At 55.1% G+C, this 21927-nt stretch overlaps 3 protein-coding genes and 1 long non-coding RNA gene across 7 annotated transcripts in view; 2 read left to right on the forward strand and 2 right to left on the reverse strand.

Annotated features, from left to right (window-relative positions):
• The first annotated feature begins 25 nt into the window (after nucleotides 1-25).
• Nucleotides 26-9722, forward strand: KAT8 (lysine acetyltransferase 8). Its single transcript, NM_001105483.2, is given in 11 exon segments — nucleotides 26-246; nucleotides 1456-1530; nucleotides 1605-1780; nucleotides 5532-5585; nucleotides 5685-5849; nucleotides 6582-6671; nucleotides 8370-8510; nucleotides 8611-8704; nucleotides 8792-8942; nucleotides 9065-9219; nucleotides 9553-9722. Coding segments are annotated over 11 exon segments (1377 nt in total). The 5' UTR covers nucleotides 26-35; the 3' UTR covers nucleotides 9618-9722.
• On the reverse strand, nucleotides 9685-14356 carry PRSS8 (serine protease 8). 4 transcript variants are annotated; one of them, XM_005224950.5, is made up of 6 exons: nucleotides 14025-14341; nucleotides 13708-13725; nucleotides 11849-12011; nucleotides 11348-11619; nucleotides 11094-11260; nucleotides 9685-10961 (listed from the first exon to the last, which is right to left on the reverse strand). In XM_005224950.5, the coding sequence occupies exons 1-6, from the start codon at nucleotides 14107-14109 to the stop codon at nucleotides 10638-10640; spliced, it is 1029 nt and encodes a 342-aa protein (XP_005225007.1). In that variant the 5' UTR covers nucleotides 14110-14341; the 3' UTR covers nucleotides 9685-10637.
• LOC107131831 (uncharacterized) lies at nucleotides 10968-21209 on the forward strand. Its single transcript, XR_001495099.3, has 2 exons — nucleotides 10968-17384; nucleotides 20794-21209. It is a non-coding gene; the product is annotated as an uncharacterized lncRNA (long non-coding RNA).
• Nucleotides 17275-21927, reverse strand: part of PRSS36 (serine protease 36) — a 31231-nt gene continuing 26578 nt past the window's right edge. Inside the window, exons 10-18 of the mRNA XM_059881689.1 lie at nucleotides 20666-20915; nucleotides 20427-20556; nucleotides 19825-20081; nucleotides 19575-19738; nucleotides 19074-19311; nucleotides 18820-18961; nucleotides 18291-18556; nucleotides 18092-18213; nucleotides 17275-17828 (exon numbers count right to left, since the gene is read on the reverse strand). Coding sequence (XP_059737672.1) covers nucleotides 17550-17828; nucleotides 18092-18213; nucleotides 18291-18556; nucleotides 18820-18961; nucleotides 19074-19311; nucleotides 19575-19738; nucleotides 19825-20081; nucleotides 20427-20556; nucleotides 20666-20915 — 1848 coding nt within the window. The 3' untranslated portion in view covers nucleotides 17275-17549. The remainder of the gene's footprint in view (nucleotides 17829-18091; nucleotides 18214-18290; nucleotides 18557-18819; nucleotides 18962-19073; nucleotides 19312-19574; nucleotides 19739-19824; nucleotides 20082-20426; nucleotides 20557-20665; nucleotides 20916-21927) is intronic.

Consider the following 21927-nt stretch of genomic DNA (forward strand, 5'->3'; position numbering starts at 1 on the left):
TGGCGCTATATTCTGTCGTCACTTCCACTACAACGATGGCGGCACAGGGAGCAGCTGCGGCGGTTGCGGCGGCGACTTCAGGGGTCGCGGGGGAGGGCGAGCCCGGACCCGGGGAGAATGCGGCGGTCGAGGGGACCGCTCCGTCCCCAGGCCGCATCTCTCCGCCGACCCCGGCGCGCGGCGAGCCTGAAGTCACCGTGGAGATCGGAGAAACATACCTATGCCGGCGGCCCGATAGCACCTGGCGTGAGGGCGGGGCCCAAGGCCAGGGGGCGGGGCCTAATGGCGGGGCGGGGCCTGAGAGGGGTAGAACACGGTCTTTTGGACTTGCCCCGGCGCCGCCTACAATCCCCACAGCCTGGGCTTTAGCCAGTCTTCCTTCTGTGTTTTAGAGCCCCCATTCCACTTCCTTGCCCAGTCTTAGGCTTCATTCCCTTTTTTTGTTAACCTGCTTCCTCACTGGTCTCCCTTGTGTCTGTGACTTCCCCTTCTTATCCATCCCCTACAGCCGCCAGCGGAGAAGACCTCCCGGAACACAAAAACGAGCTTCCCCTCCCTTCTATTTTTTTGCGTCATTTCCAGAATAACCCCCAAATACCTTAGAATGGCCTTCGTCTTTGTCACCTCTCTGTTTTTTAGCACCCCTAGCAAAGGCCATTGACGGACCAGACCACGCTCTTAAGACCATATGCCTTTTACTGCTGGCTAGCCCCACTCATCCTTTTAGCATCATATCCCCTGTGATGTCACTCTTGACTCCCTTCAGGCAGAGTGAGTCGTTCCCTTCTGTATATTTCTGCAACATTTTCTTCATACCTGAGCTACGGTATATGTACCATTGTGTTGTCATTGTCTGTCTTCTATCAAAGTGTGAACTTCTGGAGGGCAGGACCGCTCATGATTCATCAGTGTATCTTCTGTACCCAGCAGCAGCCCAGCTCAGGGCCAGACTTGCAGTGGTTGCCTTACTCATTTGTTGAATGGTCCGCCATTTGGTGCTGTACTGAAAGCTTATTACCATTTGAGGGGGGCGCTGTTATCCTTATTTACACATGAAAGCGCTGAGGCTCAGAAAGCCAAAATAACTTGTTCAGTTAAATATAGCTAGGAAGTGGGGCTGTTTGAGTCCACAACTAGCTCTCATGACTTCTGAACAAGTGAATGACTGAGTATAGTAATACAGACCTTGAATTTGGAGCCAGACTTGAATTCGGTTAAATGTGCTTATTACTTTTCAAATAGTGAGCATACCTACTTTTCAAATAGGTAAGCCTCAGTTTCCTTGTCTCTAGTATAAGAATAAGAGCCCCAATCTGGCCCACCTCAAGACAGTGATTGAAGGGAGTGGCAGAGGTGAGCAGATGAGGTTAGCTTCGGAATCTGGCAACCTGCTCCTCTGTCACTCATTCCAGCCCCGTTTTCTTTCTCAGTGATCCTAGCCTTTTCCCTTCACAGATTCTGCTGAAGTGATCCAGTCTCGAGTGAACGATCAAGAAGGCCGAGAGGAATTCTATGTACACTACGTGGGCTGTGAGTAATCAGGTCCGGGTGCGGGGTTGGGGGAGAACGCTAAAGGGCAGCACCTTCATGACCCATCCTCACAGTTAACCGGCGATTGGATGAATGGGTCGACAAGAACCGGCTGGCGCTGACCAAAACAGTGAAAGATGCTGTGCAGAAGAACTCAGAGAAGTACCTGAGTGAGCTGGCCGAGCAGCCGGAGCGCAAGATCACTCGAAACCAAAAACGCAAGCATGATGAGATCAACCACGTGCAGAAGGTCCGGATCCCTTCCCTTCCCCAGTGCCCTCCCCTTCCCTGGGTCCCTCCCCTTCCCTGGGTCCCTCCCCTTCCCTGGGTCCCTCCCCTTCCCCCGGGCCCCAGGAGGCTCAGCATCCTCTCTGACTAACCTGGGTCCTGGTGCCACACCCACAGCAGCTCCCATTGCTTAAGCTCCTGCAGTATATGGGGGACTATCTACCTCTTCCCAGGTATTCTTCACAGACGAGAAAACTGAGGCTCAGAGAGGGTGAGAGCTTGGCTGTAGTCTTGTAGCAAGGAACTGACACAGCTGGGACTGGAACTCAGGCCTCTTGCAGCTTTTATGCCCCTCTTGGCTGTGCCACATTGACAAACAGACCTGCAAGTTCCGAGGGAAGGAAGAGAAAGTGATTTAGGGGTACTTGCAGTTGCCAACCCTTGTGCTGAGTGCTGTGCCTGGATAAGCTCATCATGTCCTCTGTAACAACTTAATGCCACAGAGCTAATTAATTCTTTTTGAGGAAAGCAGGAAGCAGACTCAGAGAGGTTAAGTAACTTGCCTAAGGTCACACAGCTAGTATATAAAAGGGTGGGCTGAAATTAGAGTAATAATGGCACATTTATTGGCTTGTGAGCCACAGTATTAGGCAAAGTATTCTAGAACATGATCTCATTGAAATTTCACAGCAACTCTGTGAGGTAAACTTTATATCCCCAGTTTATAAGGGAGGTGCAGGTAGTTTTAGGAACCCAGTCAGGAATTAGATTTGCCAATTGGATTGTTCTACTTTGGGGCACAAGCCCTTAGCCCTGACTTGGAAATATCCTAAAAACTCCTGCCATTTATTTCCAAAGCTTGGATTTGGGGACTTTCCTAGTGGTCCAGTGGTTAAGACTCTGTCCTTCCAATGCAGGGGGTGTGAGTTCAATCCCTGGTTGGGGAACTAAGATCTCTCATGCCTCTGGGCTAAAAAAAATAGAAGCAAAATTTGGGTTCTTTTCTTGAAGCCAGCCTGCCCCTGGAGGGTTTCTTTTCTCCCATTTTGAGCCTCAGTTTCTTGATTTGTGAAATGGAGTGTGCGGATGAGAAGAGGCTTTATGAAGCTCTTAAGGAACCCAAATTTTTGGTATTTTCACCCAGCAATTGCATCCTGAGCACTCATTGTGGGTTTTGCAGCAATGGTTTGCAGACTGTGGGGCACAGCTATTAGTAGATAGCAAGATGAGTTCAGTGGGTTGTGGTCATTTAAATTTAAAAAATGGAATAACTAAGATAAAGTACAAACTATCAGTATATTGTCCTTTAATAAAGGTAAGTTGAGAAGTTCTTATTTCACATATAAATATACATGGGTGTATACACAGACTGCCAACTGGTTAACAGTGCTGTCATTTAAAAAAAAAAAAAAATTATTTTTAAATGCTTTGAATGAGAAAGATCTCTCACCGGGGATTCCTGGTGGTCCAGTGGTTAGGACTCGGTGTCTTCACTGCTGTGGCCCAGATTCAGCCCCTGGTCGGGGAACTAAGATTCCGCAAGCCATGTGGCGACAAGAAAACCCGAAAGATGTCTCTAAAGCACCATCTAAGGCAGCACTGTCCTACTGAACATCCTGTGATGGAAATGGAAATGTGCTATATCTGTGTTGTCTGATACAGTAGCCACTACCCACTTATGGCTATTGAGTACTTGAAATGTACTGAGAATTGAATTTTATTTTGAATGTAATGAACTTAAATCTAAGTAGCTGCTTGTGGCTAGAGGCTACTTTATCCCACATCACAGTCTAAGGTTTGCTCAGCTCCCCAGCCAGGTTGCCTTGGTAAATTAAGCCTCAAAGAAGTCTTTCTAAGCTGGCAGTCAGCATGGTGGATGACCGTGGACCAGTGGTGGTCAAAGAGTGAATAACCAGCAGATTACTCAAAGAATGAATAATCAGCAAGGTAACCAAAGAATGAATAATCAGTGAGTTAACGATCAGCAAGGTTCTCCAGGGCCTCATTAATGTTTAATTCTAAATAAATTACAGCATTTATTGAAAAGTAGTGTTTTTGTAGTTCTTTAACCCGTTTGCAGAAGAGGACTGATTTGTGAATTGGGAGATGTGTTTTAAAGAGGCACATGAGGAGGAAAAGCTCCCTTGCCTCATCTTTGCAGGGGTTTAGCTTTGGTGTTGGACAGACCGGAGGCCCATGCCCCACTCTGCTTGGTCCCGGTTCTGTGAGCCCACTTCTCCATGCCTCAGTTTCTTCTGTGCGGTGTGGATAGTGAGCACTCCCATCTCAGGCTCATGCTGAGTAATGTCTATGATGTGAGCACTTGGTACTTGGGACAAATGGCAGCTGGCTAGTCCCCAAGGGCGAATGACCTCATTTCTCCCTGTTTACTTCTCTGTAAAGCAGAAGTAAGAATATTGTGTCTCCACATTGCCAAAGGGTTAAATGAGGCCATCCGGCCAAGTGCTTGGTAGAAAGGGCTCTGGGTAAGACACTGGCCCCTGTCTCCCTTCTGAACCACAAGGCAAGGCTGCCGTCTTCTCTGGTGTAGGTCCCAGGCTTTCCTGGGTCACTTGTCAGGCTGGCCTTGGTTCCCTTTGCAGCCTCTGGCCTAGAACCTGGGCAGGCTATGATTGCCGCGTGAGTTATATCCCTGCCTTCCAAAGACTTGGAAAATAGGGAAACCAAGATGGGGGAGACGGTGGGTACTGTTGTTGAGCAAGGCATTCCTGACCTGGGAAGGAATGTATTCTGGCTCAGAAGAATGCAGTCAGGCCTCCTGGATAGGGTTGGGAAGGGTGCTGGGCCTTCAGAGACAGAAAGAGCACAGTAAAAACAATGACACGTGATCACTCGCCACGCTCTGCCCCGTCAGGCACTCGCCTGGCTCATGCTCGGTACCAGGCTGAGTACGTGTTTTCTGGCAGCTGTAGAAGAGGGAACGACATGGAGGCTGGGAGGAACTGCATGCGCAAAGGCGTGAAGACCAGAAACAGGACTGTCAACAGCAGAGCAGGGTTGAGCTGAGACAGAGGGCTGGGAATCCCCAGGCCTTGTCAGCAGCTGTCCAGACCTGACATGGTGGCAGTGGCTATTCGGGGTGGGGCAGAAGGAACCAATTCCAGAGATGACAAAGAGGTAGCACTGACAGGACGTGGCCATTATTCGAATGCCAGGCTGAGCGAGGAGGAGGAGCCTTGTGAGCAGGCTCATTATTGGTCTGGGGCAATTGGCCCAAGGGTGATGCTTCCCAGTGAGTTGAGGAACCCAGGAGGATGAACAGGTTTGCAGGAGGAAAGGCCAAATTCCTTTCCGGACACCTGGGGCCCGCTGTGCCTGTGGGAGGGGCCTTTGGAGCCGTCCCATGTGCAGGAAGGAGGTCCAGGCACACTGGGGTGTCCCTACCAGTTCCTGATACGAGCGCAGAAGACCAGACCTGTTATTTCCTCTGTCTCCCAACAACTATGGCAGAACTGGATTGATCCGATTGGAAACACCAAAGCTCTTAGCAACCTAAGGAGTCAAGCCAGACCTTTTGATCCTAGCCCTGTTCATTAGGCAAACAGTCCAGATTTGAGCATCAGGGGGCTCTGGGATGGGTGGGTGGGTGGGTGGGCAGATGGGAGAGGGACTTGGACCAGCCAGCTCCGAAACCAGGTAAAATAAGCTTGCTCGATCTCCAGTTATTGTAGTTTAAGGGATGGGGTCTGGAAAACGGAAGAGGTGGCCTGACCCCTTCTATTCCTCTCCATCCACTGCTCTTTCTCACTCAGACCTATGCAGAGATGGATCCCACAACAGCAGCCTTGGAGAAGGAACATGAGGCGGTAAGTATGGGGAGGGATCCTAAGCGGAGCTACCCCTTCCCTGTTGCTCCTCTTGCCCCGACCAAGCCCACCTTCCCTCCACTCCCACCTCGCCCACAGATTACCAAGGTGAAGTACGTGGACAAGATCCACATTGGGAACTACGAAATCGACGCCTGGTACTTCTCCCCATTCCCTGAAGACTATGGGAAACAGCCCAAGCTCTGGCTCTGCGAGTACTGTCTCAAGTATATGAAATACGAGAAGAGCTACCGCTTCCACTTGGTGAGGCTGGGCTGGGTCTGGTGCACGCAGCGGGTGGTTGTTGAGGCTAGGGCTGCCTGAAAGAGTGGCCAGGGGAAGGAGAGACAGGCCCACAGCTGTAGATCCAAGGAAAAGCTGGCCCGGGTGGAGAGACCTGGCTTCCAGGCCTGACTCTGCCTTGGCTGGAGCCTCCCCAGATCTCAGGTTCCTCTTCTGTGGAATGGGGGCTTTCTGGGGTCCCTGGCCCTCACCACATATTTAGCAAGGCCAGTCCAGTGCCAGGTTCCTCTGTGCAAAAGAGGAAGTCAGCACAGCCCCGAGCCATGGGACCACGACTCCTGGACTGTTGGAATGCTTGGCCACACACAGGAGCCACCTGGCTGGCGTGGTGGTGTTTCCCACAGGGTGGATTTTTAGGCAGATGTGTATGGTTTGGGAAACAACCTTGTCCTGGCTGCTGGCCCTCCAGAGCCAGGCTGAGCTGGACTTGTAATTAGCCTGCTGTGTGATGTTCATGCCAGTTACCTGGCCTGTTACTGTGCCTCAGTTTCTCCATCTGTAAAAGGATTCATCTCCTTAGATGGTTGGGTGAGTTACTTGATACAGGTGAAGGGTGGATCCCCAGGGTCTCCAACTGGGGAAGTGGAGAGAAGCGGAGGCCTGCTGTCAGCCACACGGGGTGGGGGATGGGGTGCCCAGCGGGGAACCTCGGGACCCCACATCTGTGCCTCCCCTCTCTCACCCCCCACCCAGGGCCAGTGCCAGTGGCGGCAACCCCCAGGAAAGGAGATCTACCGCAAGAGCAACATCTCTGTGTATGAAGTGGATGGCAAAGACCACAAGGTGAGCCCTTGGGTAGAGTTACCATGGAAATGGGGGACGCGCTAGGCACTTCCTGATGATCCTCACCATCGGTAAAGGGCAGAGGCCAGCCTTAGCATGAGAAGCGGCCTGCGGGCTTGTGCTTAGCCTGGCACCCAGCGTGTGTTCTGTGCAAAGTAAGCTGCCTATGGTGCTTACTTACCCTCAGCTTCTGGGTTTCCCTTCTGTCCCTGAGGGATTTGGCTTCTGAGGGGGTAGCTGGGGGTGGCTTAGGCTCAGGTGCTTCTGGAACCCAGAGTGTAGATTGTCTGGCCTCAGGGTATCGTTCAAACCTGCATTTTCTTTCTGCCTGAAGAAATGGTGTTTGTTTTTCCTGGGTGGGAACTGCTCTGTGTGCGGTTTCCTGCCCGAGAGCTCTGTGGCTCTGACGCCAAGTTCCTTGTTCCTGAAGGACTTCAGTGGGGCGGTGTCTGGTCCCTGGGGCGTGCTTTGCTTTCGTGGACAGCTTGGCCTTTGCCTGCTCAGTCTAGGAGGGTCTCGCCGAGGGTCCCCGGTTCCCGTGCAAGGGCAGCGGAGTGTAAGATGCAGGGGGCTGGCTTCTGAGTGGTTCCGGGCTTCAAATCGCCCTGTCACTTCCTTGCTGACCTTGGACAAGTTGCTTAAGGTCTTCTGTTCCTGTTTTCTGCTCTTTAAGACAGGAGTCATGCTAATATTTACCTACGAGACTTGTTAATGGAATAAATGAAACAGCAAAGTCAAGTACTTAGCCCAGTTCTTGGAATTGAGCAGGAACTTAGTAAACACGAGCTTTTGCCAGCCTTGTGATGAATAGCTTGCTAAATAGCCTCACGTGAGCCCCCTGTTCTGCCTTCCTGAACATCAGTGGGGTGGGGGTTGGGGTTGGGGTTGGAGGGGCAGAAAGAGACAGAGCAGAGACGTGGGTGTTCTTTCAGCTCCACCCTGTACAGCTTTGAGGCCTCAGGCAGTCCCTCACCCTTACAGATCCTCAGTTTCCTCCTAAGCAAAATGGGTCAATGGTGCGGGGCTCACACAGCTGTCGGGTCAGGTGAGAGTGGTGGTAAAAGGTGTCCTTGATGTCTGCCATGCAGCCAACCTCAAGGTCCCACTGGCCCTCCTGACATTGGTCTCTGGCCTGGCACATCCGATGGGGTAGATAGTTTGGGCTGTGGAGTCAGGCTCAAGGGTTGTTCATTTGCAGACATTTACCAACCCCCCAGGTTCACCCTTCGCCATGTGCTAGGTCTGAGGGCACGGCTATGAGCAGACAGAACTCACACACCAGCTTGAGTCCTGCCCTGGCGCTCAGCAGGTGGGGGACCTTGGACGAGCCACTGTCTCCTCTGAGCCTGTTTCCTGAGCTGAAAGAGAAGAGTCTGTGTCTCTAAAGATCAAACTCCTCTTGAGTGCTCAGCAGCAGTAGCCGTGATTAGCCCGGCTCTGCTGTGACCTCCTTGAGTGTTTGTACCTATCTAATTTTCCATTTCCCTGTCCATTAGAAATTGACTCTAAGACTCCTTGCAATGCTAAACACGGCCGTTCTGGTGAGGCTCCCACTTCTCACCGGGCTAGCACTGGCTACTCTCTGGAGCCTGGCACTTGGAACAGGCAGAGTGATAGTACCTGCCCAGACCTTGATGGAGCTAGGTGGAGGCGTTCTGCCTGCCGCTGAGCCTGCTTCCACCCACCCCCACCCCTCAGATTTACTGTCAGAACCTATGTCTGCTGGCCAAGCTCTTCCTGGACCATAAGACGCTATACTTTGATGTGGAGCCGTTCGTCTTTTACATCTTGACGGAGGTGGACAGGCAGGGGGCCCACATCGTCGGCTACTTCTCAAAGGTGCTGGGAAGCCCAGGTTGAGGGAGATGGGGGGCGGGGGGTGGATGAACCCGAGTAGGGGCTGAGTCTCCCCAGAGACCCTGACCACCCACCCCTGCAGGAGAAGGAGTCCCCAGATGGGAACAACGTGGCCTGTATCCTGACGCTGCCCCCCTACCAGCGCCGTGGCTACGGGAAGTTCCTCATTGCTTTCAGTGAGTGGTTCCTGCAGGAAGGGCGACAGTGATGAGGGGTGCCAGGGTAGGGTGGGTCCTCAGTTTCCTCGTTTCCACCACCTCCAGGCTATGAGCTCTCGAAGCTGGAGAGCACAGTCGGCTCCCCAGAGAAGCCACTGTCTGACCTGGGCAAGCTCAGCTACCGCAGCTACTGGTCCTGGGTCCTGCTGGAGATCTTGCGAGACTTCCGGGGCACCCTGTCCATCAAGGACCTTAGGTAAGTCCTCCCATAGGGAAGGACTCTCCTCTGACTGCCAGTGATCCCCTCTCCTTGGCCCCTCCCAGCCAAATCCCTCAAGTAGACCTCTCTCCAGCATCTACTCTAATCTGTTTGTGTAGCCAGATGACGAGCATCACTCAGAATGACATCATCAGCACCCTCCAGTCCCTCAACATGGTCAAGTACTGGAAGGGCCAGCACGTGATCTGTGTCACACCCAAGCTGGTGGAGGAACACCTCAAAAGCGCTCAGTATAAGAAACCACCCATCACAGGTGGGTAAAGGGGCTGCCCTAGGGGGGTGTGTGTGTGTGTGTGAGTGAGTGGTGGGGTATGGGTGTAAGGACCTCCAGGAGCCAAGGCCTCCTTTTTGCTGTCACCTGATCCCAAACCAGTCTGACCAGCTCCCAGGACCAAGCCTGAGGCAGGCCACTCATTCCTGGACTTCCCTCTCCACCCCTACCCCCACCCCAGGAATCAGTCTGCCCTTGTTCCCATCTGCAGGTGAAACCTGGCCTGGGCCCAGGGCAGAGCAGCTGGGGTGACCGGCCCAGTCAGGGGAGGGGGTGGGGGCCGTCCTGCCTCTCATCTGTCTTTTCTCCCTGCAGTGGACTCCGTCTGCCTCAAGTGGGCACCCCCCAAGCACAAGCAAGTCAAACTCTCCAAGAAGTGAGTGGCCTGCGCCTCTGCTCCTGGACCCATGCCTCCTTGCCCCCAGCCTGTAAATATGTACAGACGTGTGTCATCACTTTTTTTAATAAAGTAAGTGCTGCCAGTGTCCCAGAGCTGATGGGCTTCATTCATTTCATGTCACACACATACACATAGCCAGTTGTGCTCAGAACATTTTACTCCTTCTGACCCCCCACCCCAGATGCATGTTGGAGCCCAGTTCCGGTGGGGGCTCAGTCCTCCGGAGTCCAGGAGTCAGGGCTCAAGGGGGGCATGGCAGCCAATGAGGCAAGACTTGGGCCTTTTTTATCCTTGAAAACCTGCTGTCCAGAGGCAGCCCCAGGCTTCCCTGGTGGCTCAGATGGTAAAGAATCCACCTGCAATGCAGGAGATCAGGGTTGATTCCTGGGTCAGGAAGATCCCCTGGAGAAGGGAAATGGCCACTCACTCCCGTGTTCTTGCCTGGGGAATCCCATGGACAGAGGAACCTGACGGGCTACAGTCCATGGGGCTGCAAAGAGTCGGACATGACTAAGTGACTTACACACTTCAGAGGCAGCCCTGGCCCAGAAGACAGGAAGAAGGTGAAGTGACGGGGCTCATCAGACAGAGCAGGTGAGGTGCTGAGCCAGTCCTTCTTCAGTAGCCATCAGCTGGCCAGTCTTCTAGAAATGGATAGGGAGCCAGGGCCCATTTTCATAGCAGAGGGTCCTTGGGGGCTCCATAGGAGCCCAGCAGATAGGCTTGTGGACAGCAGATGGAAGTGACCAGAGGTTCTAGCCAGTACCACAGGCAATAAACTCCTGGAGTGGAGGTTACCGTCCCAAAGAACAATCCAGAAGAGTGAGCTCAGAGTTCAGGATGGTGCCTTGAACTCCCACAGGGTCCTGGGAGGAGGCAGTGACTCAAGTCAGGCCCTGGGCCCAGAGTGTCCCGGGTGGGGCCTAACACGGGAACAGCATCCGTCCTCGGGTGTGATGTGGAGGTCTCAGAAGCAAAGCAGCTCCCAGGAGTGAGTAGCTCAGTCCTCGTGCAGTGGGCGGAGGAGGCCCAGGGTCAGGCCAAGTGGCAGCAGAAGGATGGGTCCCACCAAGCCCTGTGCTGGGGCAGAGTTGAAACCCTTGTAGTGGCTGCAGAGGTGGCCATCGGGCTGGGACTCCTCCATTTGGGGCACCACCTTAGGCTGGAGCTCCGCCACTTTGTAGTGAATCCAGGAGGCATAAACAGAGGTCAGGGTATAAACACCGGGCCTGTTAGGGGCCCCACAGGCATCACCCCAGCTTACGATGCCTGCCAGGTACCAGCGGCCTGCCACTGGGCAGGAAAGTGGGCCCCCAGAGTCACCCTGAGAAGAAAATCACACAACAGCTGTCAGGACAGGACCCCAGGCCTCCAACCATCCAGGCCAAGCCCTCTCAAGCCCTCATCTCCCAAGACACACCCGTCTCCCCCACTCACCCAGACCCCCTGCATTTACCTGGCAGGCGTCCTTGCTCCCGTTCACGTAGCCAGCACACAGCATATCCTGGTCGATTACGTGGGGCTCCCCGGGCTTGGCATTGATATTGTACAGGCAGTTACAGGTCTCACGACTGATCAGTGGTACCTCAAGTTGCTGCAGTGGCCGGGGGTGCTGGAGGCTCACTGTGGGGGGCGAAAGATGCTTACCCAGGGTCTTCTAGCCTGAGTCAGCTCCCCTCTGCGTCTCTAGACGTCAGCCCTGTCCCTCACCTGAGGGGGCCACGTGGCCCCAGCCAGTGACAACGCACTGGAGGCCGTTGGGGAAGGAGGCGTTGGCTGCGGGGAGGCAGATGGGCCGGATGTAGCGGGAGAAGGTGACGGAGCTGCTGAGCTGGAGGAGCGCAATGTCCCCCATGGAGCCCTCGTGGGAATATTTCTCGTGGGAAATGACCTGGGCCACCCCGCGGACCTGGGTGTCAGTGCTGAAGTAATCCAGCTGGTGGGCGCCCAGCTTGACCTCGTATTCTTCTATCTTGTTGTCACTGCAGGCAGAGGGGTGAAGGCAGAGCAGCTGACCTTTTGGGTCCCACTGTGCATCCTAGTTTTATCCTGTGACGTGTGACCTCTGGCCTTCACTCCTAACAGATCCTTAACAGGCTTTATTGATACCCCCTAGATCCAACCCAAGAACCCCCAGTCTCTGACCTACATTGATCCTTGAATCTTGACCCCCGCCCCACTTCCCCATCCTGCCCCCCACCCCATGGGTACCTTGGGAAGCAGTGAGCAGCCGATAGCACCCACTGATCGGACACGAGAGAGCCGCCACACACGTGGGTGCCGTGGTGGTTGATGCTGACCTGCCAGGGCCACTGGCCGAGAGCTGCAGTGGTACCACCTGTGATGCGTCCTTGAGGGACCATACCACAAGAGTCTGCTGGGAGAGGAATGGGAGAGGGTCAGGACCTCTGGAGCCAGCAGACCACTTCCTCACCCGACACAGCCCAAAAGTCTGGTTTGGAGCTTCAGGGGTGAGTTCACAGAAGCCCGCCAGGCTTTGTCCCCATCCCCCAGCTCACCAGTCACCTGCTGTCCTGGCTCATTAAAGGTCTCACCCAGCTTCTGTCCTCTCAGGCCTTCCTGCCTTCCATCTGATCTACTCCTTACATATCTGGCCAGTTCACACCACTGCTTAAATCCTTCCCTGGCTCCACTCTGCCCTTAAGAGAGATTCCGGACCTCCCGTGGCGCTGCCGTCCACTCCGCCACCCATCTGGACACTCACTGTCACGTCAGGCCACACACTAGACCTCTGGACCTTTGCTTACTCAGATCACTCCACCTAAGGTAGTCTTCCTCATCCCCACTTCTATTTGAAATGTGAAATGGTGATACTTTGGCACCCTGATGGGAAAAGCTGACTCACTGGAAAAGACCCTGATGCTGGGAAAGACTGAAGGCAAAAGGAGAAGGGGGTAGCAGAGGATGAGATGGTTAGACATCAATGGACGTGAATTTGAGCAAATTCTGGGAGATAGTAGATAGAGGAGCCGGGAGTGCTGCAGTCCATGGGGTTGCAAAGAGTTGGCCAAAACTTAGCAACTGAATACAACAACTTCCATTTGCCTATAGTGGTGGTTCAAATACCAGCCCCTCTGAAGTCTGCCGTCACCCCGCTGGCTGAGATAGGTGATGCCTTAGAGCTCCCAGGGTCTATGCTTCCTGGACAGGGCTGTTCGCATTCTCACCATCTACTTCAACCAACCAACTTGGGCATTCCCTAGGGGCAGAGACGAGGGCAGACTCACACGTCCTCACTGCTGGGCACACAAATGGAGTCGTGGATGTGTTGAACAAATGAGCAGAACAGCCTGGATCCCAGGGTGTGAGCATCTCATTTCATTTCCAGGACAGCCCCACCCCTGTGAAGGCCACTGTTTGGAGCAGGACCCAAATGCCCTTCACAAAGTCACCTTCTCAGGTGCAGGGAAAACCACCCAGCCAGGCTCCTCCCCATCTCCTCGTAAAAAGGACAATAGCTACCATTTAGGGACCAAGAGTTCAAGCAATGCCAGGCCCTGAAGGGGCTTTCACTTCCTTCATCTTCCTGACTCCTCAAGCAGCCCCAGGAGGTAGACAGATTGACTTCATTTTGTTCTGGCTTGCGCTGCATGGTCTGTGGGATCCTAGTTCCCCAACCAGGGATCAAACCGGGCCCTTGACGGTGAAACCACAGGGTCCTGACCACTGGACCACCAGGGAATTCCTTCATTTTAGAGGTGAGGGGACTGGCCGCGTGAGACATAGCGGTACATGGTGAAGCAGGGACTGCCAAGGAGACTAACCCTTGGTTTGTTCCCCTCAAAACAACCCACCTTTGGACTCAGACCTGAGTTCAAATCCCAGCGCAGCCACTTACTGGCTGTGTGCCGTTGGGCAAGTCACTTATCTGCCCGTCACTGTCTTAAAGATTGAGGCTATCATCCCCACCTCAAGTGCTACTAGGGACAACGGGAGTGGACGAAGCAGCTTTGCAGAGAGGGTCAGGTGCTCCAATGCTCCATGGAAATCTGAACCCCTGGCCCCACCCCTCACCTTCCCCTTCCCCATTCCTCCCGGGTGAGCCTCACCTTCAGCCGCAACGGCTCCTGGAGGGAGAGAGAAAGAGGGAGGGGTAAGCAGGGAAGCCTCTAGAATTCAGATCCCAGGCCCCCCACCCCCCAATCTGCTGCTTCTCCTGGAGGCTTCCCCACCCCTCACCTCAGCCCCAGGAGACCAAAGCTGAGGAGACAGGCCAAGAGCCAGTGAGGCTGAAGATGGGGTTCTTGAGCCCAGAATAAGGGACGTACCCCTGAAAAGGGTTATACCCTCGGCCCCAGTGCACTCCCCTCCTCCCCTTCCCACCCTCGCCTGTCCCATGCTCCCGGCCGCCCACGCCCACACTCACCTATCCCATTCCGGAATAATCCAAGCAAAAGCACAGTGGCCACAGCCTCCAGCCACCTGGGCCCCAGGCCCGACTTCCGGGCCATGGCCCAGAACCAGGTGCCCTGGGCACCCAGGGGAAGGGACCTCAAAGGCAGAGGTAGGGGGTCAAAGGCAAGCTCCAGGTGTCGGGATCGCAGAAGGTAGGAGAAGCAGGTGTCCAAGGCTAGCTTCAAAGGTAGGAAGTGAGCGCAAGGGAAATGCTGGGGTCTCTGCGGCCGGGCAGTGAGGACCAGTCTCCAGATCGCCCTGGGTACGCACCGACCTTCCTTCCGGAGTGGCAGCTCCAGGAAAGGGCACCTACCTGCCTGCCCCGCCCCTGGCCCCACCCCCTCGCTCAGCTCCACCGGCCTCTCTCACCATCCTAGGCTGTGTGTGTGTGTGTGTGACCCCTAGGCTGTGTGTGTGGTGGGCAGGAAGGTGGGGAGGCTGTTGTTTAAGCAGCCCCAGGCAGGGCTGGAAACCTGGATGTCTGGATTCCTGACCCAACTGCTCTTGGGCCCAGGTCTTTCAGATCTCCCATACCTGTTATGCCCCTTCAGGGCCCGGCCTGGCCTCTGTTATCTTACTGCTCCCTCCTTCCCTCCTGTAGCCTGGTGTCTGAGCCCCGGGACACCCGGCTCTGCCCCGGGGCTAGGGCTCCTTCAGGCCCTACTGTGGAGCCTGCAACCTCATCTGCACGTGGTGAGGTGTGGTGACGTGTCCGGGGATGCTCATCATTCCATACATATTTATTGAGAGCCTAATATGTCCCAGGTACAGAAGACAAAGTGGGCACCATCCTGCCTTCCCTGAGCTCATGGTGAAGTTGAGGTGACAGGCCTGAATCACAGGATGACACAAGCAATTACAGAATAACTTCAGGCGAGGCTGGAGATGGAGAAAGAAGCACGAGGCGGGGGGTGGGGGGGTGGCGTGGGCGGGGGAGGGCAGCTCTGGAGGCCATTGACAGGAGGCTGGCATCTAGGCTGGCATCAAGAAGGGCTCCTCAAGAAGGTGCCTTTCAAACTGAGACCTCAAAGGGTTTTGAAAAGGTGTTAACAAGGCAAAGATGGGGAAGGGTGGTCCAGGTGAAGGGTCCTCTAGTGGAGGGTGCGGGGGCCCATGTGCCTGGTCTGGGGAGTCAGGTGTTTCCTCTGTGACTCTAGAAATTCGGGCAACTGGGAATGTGTATTGACTTCAAGCTTTAGAAAAAGAGAGCCCTACTTGCCCACCTTCCTTCCCTGAAACTAGGCATATGGATCTCTGAGCCAGGACTTTAGGGCCCAGGCTGGAGGGCAGGGAATTCCTTGATTGGGAAAGGGGATGAGACCGACTTGGGAAGGAGTCTAAGCTGAGGTGGAGAAGGCAAGATGCTGGACATGATGGGTCGGTTTGGGTAGAGAATGGGGCATATTAAATGTTTATGGAGGATGGCATATGTATGACTGACTGGGTATGGGGAACAGATAGGGGTGTATGTCCCTATGGAGACAGATTCAGGGGAGTATTATCTTTGGGATCTGGCAGCTAAAGAAGTCAGGCGCCAGAATTCCCTGGTGATCCAGTGGTCAGGACTCTGCACTTCTACAGCAGGAGGTGGTCATGGTCAGGTGATCCCTGGTCAGGGAACTAAGATCCCTGAATTCTAGGTAGCATAGCCAAAAAGAAAAAAGAAAAAAATCCATGTGCTTTAAAAACCTCTGTCCAGGGACTTTCCTAATGGTCCAGTTAACCACTGGAAGAATCTACCTTCCAGTGAAGGGGTGCAGGTTTAATCCCTGGCCAGGGAGTTGAGATACTACATGGCGTGGGGGCAACTAAGCCCAGGCGCCCCCCACTACTGGATCCTCGACCTCTAGAGTCTGTGCGCCGTAACTAGAGAGAAGTCCATGCACCACAGCGAAGAGTGTGCTGCAACTAAGACCTGGTGCAGCCAGAAAGAAAAGAAGATCCTCTGTCCATCTCGTCAGTCCCTCAATCTTTCAAGAACTTCCAGCTTTCCTATAGGTCTTCCCCTACCCTCTGCCTAGTCAAACCTCTGCTGCATATGAGTGACTCAACCATCTGCTCATACCCTTTGCTGCAAACAGTGACTCCAGCCGCAGAGCTGCCCTCATTGGGGGTAGCACCCATTGCTACCCTTAGCTACCCTTGGCTGGTTTCCACCCCAAGCAACCCTCCTGCCCCATATGGGTCTTCCTTTGCTTTTATTCTGTGCTGGAACATCATCTCCTCTGGGGCTTTCTCCTGACCCCCAGTCCATGTGTTCCCCACCAAGCTGGGAGCATTTCATGGGCTTGTCAAGGCCCCAGCCATGTTGCTCCATGTGATGTGGGGGTCATAGTTCCCTGATCAGGGATGGAACCCACATTCCCTGCAGTGGAAGCGCAGGGTCCAGAGTTAGCTGGAGTTAGCCAGGAGTCAGCAGTTAGCAGGAAACATGGTTGAATTAATACATGGAGGTACACTGGCTGTGGCTTCCCTGGTGGCTTAAGATGGTAAAGAATCTATCTGCAATTTGGGAGACCGGGGCTGGATCCCTGGGTTGGGAAGATTCCCCTGGAGGAGGAAATGGCAACCCACTCCAGTATTCTTGCCCGGTGAATCCCACAGACAGAGGAGCCTGGTGGGCTACAGTCCATGGAGTCGCAGAGTCAGACACAACTGAGCGACTAACACACACACACACAGACACACTGGTTAGTGATGGGAAGAGGCTGTGAGGTGTACAGATGAGGGACTCATGATGGGGTCCAGACCATGGGGGCTTTGGGCAGGATGTAGTGGGCCCTTGAAGGGTGCAAGTGTGGTGTGTGTACGAGGACATCGGAGGCATACACTCTGGGACACCATTCATCAGGGTGTGTATATGGGGGAGGCTCCCTGTGGGTACAGAATATGACAGACAGACCCTGGACTCCCAGACCCCTGGACTCTCCCACTGACCCTCACCCTCAGTCCTTTTTGGTCTCGATGGCGAGGGGCAGCGGGGCCAAGGCTGAGGTGGCCAGCAGGTGTCGGGGACGCTGATTCCACTGGGGATGTGACACATACCCAGCTGGCCACCCAGCCTCCCCGCCCTGGGGCAGGAATGGACAGCTGCCACCTTATCGGAGACACATTTCCTGGTTGCCCACAGCCTGACTCACAGAGGCCTAGGAGGGAGAGGCCCAGCCCTGGGGCCCCCCCTGGCCCCCTCAGCCTGCCTCCAGCCGTGCCACAAGGCCATGTGTCTGTGTTTACATGTTTATTGTCCGCTGGCTCCCGCTGCCCTCAAGAATGCCAGAGCCCGAAATAGCTGGGCACTGAGGCCCAATTATCCGAAGCCGCTGCAGTCTAGGTGGGTGGAGCGCTCCAGAGGTTCTGGGTAAGGGAATGGGAGCCGGTTGGGCTACATTCCAGCCTCACTGGGCGGGAAGTAGAAGGTGGAAGGGGGTGGGGGAGGTGAAGGGGAGATAGCCCAGGGCCCTGGGGGCTGGGGAGGTGGCGGAGTGGGGGGGGGCACTCAGCCCTGGATCAGGGGGGTCAGAAGCAGCAGGAAAAGAGCAGCCCGCGGGGAACCTGAGGCCCTGGCCATGTCAGGGGGACAGAGGTCGCTGCCTTCAGGGAGCCAGTGGGGGAAGCCGCTGGGGGGTAGAAAAGGTGCCTCCCCCACTGTCTGGGAGATCCAGGCCTCTTCAGGGCCAGTGGCAGCAAACAGCTCCCGGCTGCCTCGAACAGCCATGCCCACGAGGACCCAGGAGCCTCCCTCAGTCTGGCACAGGAGCGGAGGGGCTGAGGTCACCTGCAGCATCAGGGCCAAGACCAACAGGGGCCCTTACTCTTCCTTCCGGTCCCCTGCGCCTTCTAGGACCCAGTCACAAACCACTGTTCCTCTCCATCCTCAGGCATCTTGGCCCCTGGTCTCTCCCGAGGTCCAGTCAGAAAGCACTGCATCTTCCTATCTGAAACCCAGCACCTAAGAAGCCCCACCCTGCTCTCTCCCTGGCGTCCAGCTGCCCAGCACAGCCTCTGCCCTGACCCGGCCAGGATACCCAGGCCCCATACCTCACACCTGTCCTCTTGCCCCTCTGCATACAGGACACACAGAGTTCCAGGAGGCAGAAGGCCTTGATAGAGGCAGTGACAGAGTCGTGGAGTCAAGATGGAGACAGCAGCAGCCACAGGGACTAGAGACAGGAAGGAAGGTTGTCCCAGGCATTCTGGCATCCTATCCCTTCTCGTCCCCAGGACCCAGGGCTCTCACCTCTATCCTGGGGGTCCTTCCAGCCCAGTACCCAGCAACTGGCCCCCAGGGGGGTACCCCCAGGGTGAAGGCAGATGGGCAAGGCCGATGGGGAGGGCTCCACTCGGGAGCTCAGCTCCAGGAGGGCCAGGGGGGGCCGCAGTCCCAGATGCCGGGGCAAGTGGATGCTGATGACCAACCGGGACACCTGGTGGCTCTGGGGGAGGGGGCTGGCCCCCGCCCGGCCCAGGTACACTTCAATATAAGGCACCGTTGTAGAGCCCGGCCTGCAGAAACAAGGTCCAGGGTCACTTCCTGATCCCCTCATTGCAGATAAATCCTTCCCAGCCCAGGGGAAAGAATGGAACGAATGTCCAGGGTCATTCCACTAACTCCTTCATTAGTCTTCCTTTGAAATCTCTCTTCTGTCTCAAAACACTTCGAGTAATTTCCTGGTGCAATAAAAGCCCTAAAGGGAGAACAGCCCGCTACTGTCCTTTGGCCCCTCTTCCAGTGTCTCCCTCTTGCCAGCAAGATGGGTGAGACCCACCTGAGGACACAGTGAGTGGCTGCCAGGACCCAGCCTGGGGCCACGAGGACGCCAGCGCAGACTCGCTCTCCGGCTACATGCACCTCTGCCAGCCAGGGCCACAGGACCCCCATCGGAGCCGGCTCTGGCTGCAAGCCACAGGCTAGGGAGAGGAGATGACCCCCTCAGCGGGGACCCCACAGCTGACCCTCAAAGCCCCTACCATGGATCTAAGCATCCCCAGGAGCCCCTAAGCCCCAAAGGCCCCTCCTCACCACCATTCTCTGTGTGAGGGGGACAGGTTTGTGCCTCAGTCTCCTCCCCCTCAGGTCCCCAGTCCCAGGCCAGCTGATCCTCCAGGTAGGCCCCCCGAGTCACATGGCTGATCCATGGACCGTGGGTCTGCAGTGGGTAGAAAACTCTGGGACGCAGGCAGTCACTGGGCAAGTCTCTGATTCCAGCCAAGAACCAGGTCCCCTCTTCCCGGCACAGCAGGCTCCAATGAGAGTAGTTCTGTAGCAAGAGGGTGTGTGTGTTAATGAGGGGACAGCAAAAGTCCTGGAGCTTCCCTGGACTCCAAACTGTCCCGTACTCGGACATAAGAAATCCACCTCCTCCAAGCCAGACTCCAACACTAATCTGAGTAAGAACGCTGCCCTCACTTTAGGATTCTCTTCAAACCCAAGAGGAGTTAAAAAGTCCCACGGTCTTGGAGGCCCCGCCTACAGTCCGCTCCCCTTTCTTACCAACTCTTAGACCCCGCCCCCGCCGCTTACCCAGCAGCTCCCCTCCGCCTCCTCCTCCTGGTAGGCGGGGCAGAGCGCCTGCGGAGGCTCTCCTGGCGGCGGCACTGACGCCCCCTGGCGGCCGTACAGGCAGTGACACCACCAGGCGCTCAACAGCTCCGCCTCAAGCAGCGAGCTGGCTCCGGGCGCGGGTTCTGCGAGAGAAAGGGAGGGAGCCAGCGCTCCCGCCGCGTCCGGCCCCGGGTCAGCCCCGCCCGGCCCGCGCCGGGCCCCCGCTCACCCCCGCGGCCCCAGCGAGCCAGGCGGCAGCGGCTCCCTGGCAGGAAATAGTGTTCTGGGTGGGGTAGACACACTGGCCGCGGGGCCGCGCTCAGGTTCACGGGCGCACGCAGCTGCAGCAGCGCCAGGTTCGAGGCGTCGTCCCACGAGGCGTTCTCGTGCGGCACGAGGCGCGCCACCTGCTCCGCGCGCGGGCGCGAGGGCAGTTGCACGCGCCAGTAGTCCAGGTCGCTGGGCGGGCGCGCTGAGCTGATGTGACTGCGAGATGGGGAGACTGGGGACATGGGCTGGATCCTGCAAGCTCAGCTCTAAACCTCCACCCTTGGCTTAGAGTCTGGGTCTCCAGGCAAGATTCTGCATCCCTGACCTGAGAACTGTGCACTCAGACTCCTTCCCCCACCCACTCCACCCAATCCTGGGTCGAATTTGTATTACCTCTCTATTTGCCCCAGAGAGACTAGGACCCCGATTTTTTAGCTGAATCATACACCTCCAATGGGACCCCACACCCCTACCCCTATCCTACCCAAGGGAATAGCTGGGGCCAATTAGATAGTGTCTCAGACTAAGCAAGAATCTGCCCAAGACTGGGTTTTCACTCACCCTGGAAAGCAACTGGCAGGTGCCAAGACCCAGCTTTCAGACACCAGTGCCCCATAGCAGGGTCTGGATCCTGGGACCATCACCTGGGCTTCCCAGGGCCAGGCCCCTGGCCTTGGGGCTCTTCCACACTCTGAGGGGTGAGAGGCCTGAGTCAGAGGGCCTCCTGAACCCCAGGCAGTTTCCACCTGAACTCAAATCTCCCAGATCCAGCTGACATCTAGGGGTTCTGCCTTCCTCACCTGGCAGGGCAATGGTGCAATTCTCATTCATGGGCTCGGGGAGGCCTGACTGGGCCTCCGGGGACTGGGTGGGGAAGGCAGGCCCAGGCTCTGAGCCTGACACCTGTTCCCTTATCCATGCCTCATAGGGAGCCACAGCAGTGAAGACTCCGGGGCGGTTCCTCCGTCCACAGCCAAAGCCAAAGCTGGTGATTCCTGCCTGGAACCATCGACCACCTTCCTTGCAGACCAGGGGTCCCCCAGAGTCTCCCTGATGACAGATGACTCAGTGTCACTGGATCAGCCCAGGGACCTACCAGCTTATCCTGGACCACCTCTTCTTTTTGGTCCTACACACAGCCACCTTCTCCTGGAAACCTACATGGGCTGTGCCTTGTCCTCTGTGACCCCTACAGCTCTGAGGAGGAGAAAGCCTTGTAGAACAGAAAGGCTGATGAGGAACCAAAGCCACGAGCACCAAGCTGATACAGTAAAGGCCACGTCTGAGAGGCCTGCCGGTCTCATTCAGAGCCAAATGATTCCTCAATAAATTGTTAAACCCTGACTTTGGTTTCTAAGCTGTTAGAATTCCTTGTTAAACTGTTAAAGTAAATCGGAGGCACTTCCCTGGTGGTCCAGTGACTAAGAGTCCTTGCTTCCAATGCAGGGGACCCAGGTTCAATCCCTGGACAGGGAACTAGATTGAAGATCCCGAGTGAACTAAGAACCCGCGCAGCAAAAAAAAAAAAAGTAAATCAGAGATGTCAGCATTCAGGAGGAAAAGGCTGTTAGAAAAGCACCAAGAAAGGATGGTTTGTAGATAAGTAAGGAGGAAGAATTACAAGAAACAGACATTAAAACAAGGGTTCTGGGACCGTTTACTGCTGGGGCATTGTCCTTAAGATATGACTATAATCCAGGTCAGGCATCTCTGTGACCTGAGGAGGGTTACAAAGAAAGCTCAGAATTATCCAGAACTGTACTGTCCAATATGATACATGTGCTAGCCCCTGTGGCTATTTGAATTAATTAACATTTAATAAAATTAAAAATTCAGTTCCTCAATCACACTAGCCACCTTTCGAATATTCAATAATGTATGGGAGAAACCAACACAATATTGTAAAGCAATTATTCAATTAAAAATAAATAAATGTTTAAAAGTCTTCAATAGCCAGTGTGGCTAGTGACTATAATGCTGGACAGTACAGATAGAAAAACATTTCTATCATCATAAGTTTTATTGGACAGAAGCACTGGTCTAGAGGAAGCTGAGTTGTTAG

This window comes from Bos taurus, chromosome 25, assembly GCF_002263795.3.
Source record: "Bos taurus isolate L1 Dominette 01449 registration number 42190680 breed Hereford chromosome 25, ARS-UCD2.0, whole genome shotgun sequence".
In the NCBI taxonomy this organism is placed as follows: domain Eukaryota; kingdom Metazoa; phylum Chordata; class Mammalia; order Artiodactyla; family Bovidae; genus Bos; species Bos taurus.